The following is a 3,808-nucleotide window of genomic DNA, read 5'->3' on the forward strand; positions in this document are numbered from 1 at the left end:
AATCCTAGGGATGAGGGCTCTGGTTAAATATGAAAGGTGGAAAATAATAGACTGGGAATAAGCTCAGGCTTTGCACAGATTTGGTTTATATGGTGGTGGGAATTGCTCTGCCTCTTCTGCTTTCAGTTCTTCTCTCAGACATCAACTCCCTGCAGAACTTTCTGTCAGTTTGGTTTTCAAAGGTAAAGGGTCTCTTAGAAAGTGAAAAAATAACCAATATTGTCCTCAAAGGTGGAACAGGGTGGGGAACAGCCCCTGTTCAGTGCTGGGGGTTTTTAGGGTTCCCTGAGGTGGAGGTTGCAAAAATAGCAGGGAATTTTAGCAAAAAAAAAAAAAAAACGAAAAAGGAAAGGCTCCTGAGCAAACCCCCAACCTGAAGGGCTGAGCGGGGCAGGTGGGACATCAGATGGTCTTAAAGGGAGGCTGCAGGGAACACCCACCCTCCTGGGGACCCTCAGCAGCCCCTCACTGCCAGCTGGGCACCTTCCCCACCTTCCTGGGCACCTCCATAGTCCATCCACTCTCCTGGGTACCACCATTGTCCCAAATTACCTTCCTGGGTACCTTCACCAACCCACCGCTGTCCTGGGTACCTTCACCAACCCACCACTGTCCTGGGTGCCACCACTGCCCCAAACTGTCCTCCTGGGCACCTTCACCAGCCCATCACTGCCTGTCTGGATACCATCACTATCCCATCGCTGCCCTCCTGGATGCTCTCACCAACCCATCACTGCCCTCCTGGGTACCCCCATTACCCCTTCACCGTCCTCCTGGGCACCACCACTACCCCTTTACCATCCCCCCTGGGTCCCACCATCACTACCCCATCACCCCACCCATCTCCTGTCCCCATCCCCGCTCCCCGCCGGGCCCCTGCCAGACCTTCAGCCTTCGGAGGGAGGCGTGGGCGGCCTGCAGCAGCTCCCTGGAGCGGTTGAGGGCCTGCGGGGAGGGCAGTGCCAGGTTTGGGGTGGGCAGTGCCCGGCCCGGGGGCAGCGGCGCCAGCGCCAGCAGCAGGCACAGCGCGGGCAGCAGTGCCCGCCGACCACCGCCAGGCGGCGCTGCCCGCCCGCTCCCGGTATTCCCGGTGATCCCGGTGATCCCGCTCATCCCGGTGCTGCTGCTGCTGCTGCTGCTGCTGCTGCTCCGCTCCATCCCGCTGCTGTCGGAGCGCGCCGGGCCCGGCTCTTATAGGGGCTCCGGAGCGGGAGTTCCCCCTGCGCTCCTCCCTCCCTCCCCCTTCTCCCCGGCCCGGGGGCAGCCGCGACTCATCCCGAGAGCGGCGGGGCCGGGAATCCCGCCCGGCGGGGGGGGCCGGGGGTGCCGACTGAGCAGCCCTGGAGCTCCTGCCTTCGGGACTGTGCCCCTGGCACACGGGAGTGACGGAGAAATAAGGTCGGGGTGAGGGACGTGGATAAGCTTTTCATGGAATCGCGGGATCACGGAATCGCGGACTGCTTTGGGTGGGAAGGGAGCTTAGAGATCGTGTCATTCCAACCCCCTGCCGTGGGCAGGGACACCTTCCACTAGCCCAGGTTGCTCCGACCCGGTCTTGGACACTTCCAGGGATCCAGGGGCAGCCACAGCTTCTCTGGGCACCCTGTGCCAGCGCCTCCCCACTTTCCCAGCCAAGAATTCCTTCCCAGTATCCCATCTAAGCCTCCTCTCTCTCAGTTTGAAGCCATTCTCCCTTGTCCTGTCACTCCTTGCTCCAGTAAATAGTCTCTCTCTAAGCTTTTCTGTTTCTATTCTTTATTTTAGTTTCTTCTTCCAAGGAACAAGCAACTGGACAAGAGGAAACAGCCTCAAGTGGCAGCAGAGGAGGTTTAGATTGGATAGTAGGGAAAATTCCTTCATGGAAAGGATGGTCAAGCATTGGAACAGGCTGCCCAGGGCAGGGATGGAGTCCCCATCCCTGGAGGGGTTTAAAAGCCCTGTGGATGTGGCACTTGGGGACATGGGGCAGCGAAGGGATTGGCAGTGCTGGGGACTCTTGGTTTCCACGCTCTTGGAATCTGAATGATTCCAGGATTTTACTGCTGTACTCAGGATAAACACCAAATATTTCCCCCTCAGCTCTCACTGGTCACTCTCAGGGCCAAAAGGCTGCACGAAGCTCTCCTAATCCTCGTGTGCTGTGAAGTCACTGGGATTTTTTTGCTGTCAAATGTGAAGGGAGCAGGATGAATCAAGAGTTTTTATATTGCATTTTCAGATTGTTTTTATTTTAATTGGGAGCTCGTTTCCTATAAGAGGGCTGTGGTGACTCCAGACACTCGCTGTGCTCCAGCATCAGCACTGCATCATTTTCCAATTTCTCGCCGTGTTTCCCACTTCTGCTCCCGTCATTCCTCTGTGGGCTGGGTGGTTTTCAGCCCGTGTAGGAGACACAAGCGTCTTTTTCTGACCCAAAAATGAAAGAGGACTTGGGGATGTGCTCAGAGGGGTGTTCTTGAAAAGGCATCACTTCAGCTTTCCAGGTTTCCCTGCTGGAGGTTCTGTCCCAGCGCTGCCCTCTCAGGGCACGAGATTTCCCATCAGCTTTGGGAACAGTTTCTTTCCCACGGTGTTCCTGTGCTGCACTGGAGCTCCTGCTGGGATTTTAGCAGGAGTTCTTTGTCCCAAAGGGAGAAGATTTACCTCAAACACCTTCAGAGTGCCGGGAATGTCCTGTTGGTTCTGGTGTTCCCAAAGCAGGGCAGCTCTCCTGGCCCCTGCTCCCTCAGCCCAGCAGTTGGGGAATGTGTTACTGAGACATGGGGTGGGTTTAATTCGCTGAGAAATTGGAATATATATCCTGATTTTATCTTTTATATATGTCCTGTAATCCTTGGGGTGGCTGCTCCATCCCTGGAAGTGTCCCAGGCCAGGTTGGACGGGGCTTGGAGCAACCTGGGCTGGTGGAAAGTGTCCCTGCCCACAGCAGGGGGTGGCACTGGGTGGGCTTTAAGGGCCCTTCCAAACCAAACCATTCCATAATTTTATGATTCTGTGATTTAAACACAAAGGGGCATCAAAGCCCCAACCCACAGATCCAGAATTATTCCCAATCCATTAGAGCATTTCATCCCACTCCACACTTGCCCCAGGCAGAGAAGACAGACACAGAGCTGCTCAAAGAGCAACTATCATATTTTAATATAATATATCATAACATATCATACATTGGCTTATCCTAATATCATTATTATGAACAGTAATTGCCAAGGTGCTTCATTCCTGCTCAAACCTGGTCAGACAGAGGATTCTTTGAGATGAAGGAGGAGACAGAGGGATTTCTTCTCTTACCAAGGAAAAAAACATCACTCATCAGAATTAGAATCACAGAATCATGGAATGGTTTGGGTTAGAAGAGACTTTACGGCTTTTCTGGGCAACCTGATCCAGTGCCTCCCTAATACAGTATTACATTTATTTATATTTATATATATTTATATATAAATATTTTTAGAGAGAGAGATATTTACATATATAGGTTTATATATATAATACATAAATAAATATAATACATACAGATTGCCATTTAATATTAATATTATCTTGGGGAGTTGGACGTAATGAAGATATTGTGTCTCCATCTCAGGTGCCTGATCTCATCAGGCAAATGAAGGGATTATAAAGGTGGAGAGATGAATTTATTATTAAAACAAGAAAGACAGGGCTGTGTCATCTCCTCATTTAGAGATTCTGTGCAGTGATTGCATACTAAGGTCCATTAAAGCTGTTAGAAGAGGTATTAGTTCACATGAGAAAATGTAATTCCACTGGCTTTATTTCAATTTTAAAGGCCAATTTCAATTTTAAA

General features: G+C 51.6%; 1 protein-coding gene across 1 annotated transcript in view; it reads right to left on the bottom strand.

Annotated features, from left to right (window-relative positions):
- Positions 1–1,158, bottom strand: part of IL12A (interleukin 12A) — a 3,736-nt gene extending 2,578 nt beyond the window's left edge. Inside the window, exon 1 of the mRNA XM_027894873.1 lies at positions 886–1,158. Within this exon, the coding sequence (XP_027750674.1) occupies positions 886–1,158 (273 nt within the window). The remainder of the gene's footprint in view (positions 1–885) is intronic.
- Between the last annotated feature and the right edge of the window lie 2,650 nt (positions 1,159–3,808).

This window comes from Empidonax traillii, unplaced genomic scaffold (assembly GCF_003031625.1).
Source record: "Empidonax traillii isolate 1590-97213 ecotype Southwest subspecies unplaced genomic scaffold, ASM303162v1 scaffold444:size1099390, whole genome shotgun sequence".
In the NCBI taxonomy this organism is placed as follows: domain Eukaryota; kingdom Metazoa; phylum Chordata; class Aves; order Passeriformes; family Tyrannidae; genus Empidonax; species Empidonax traillii.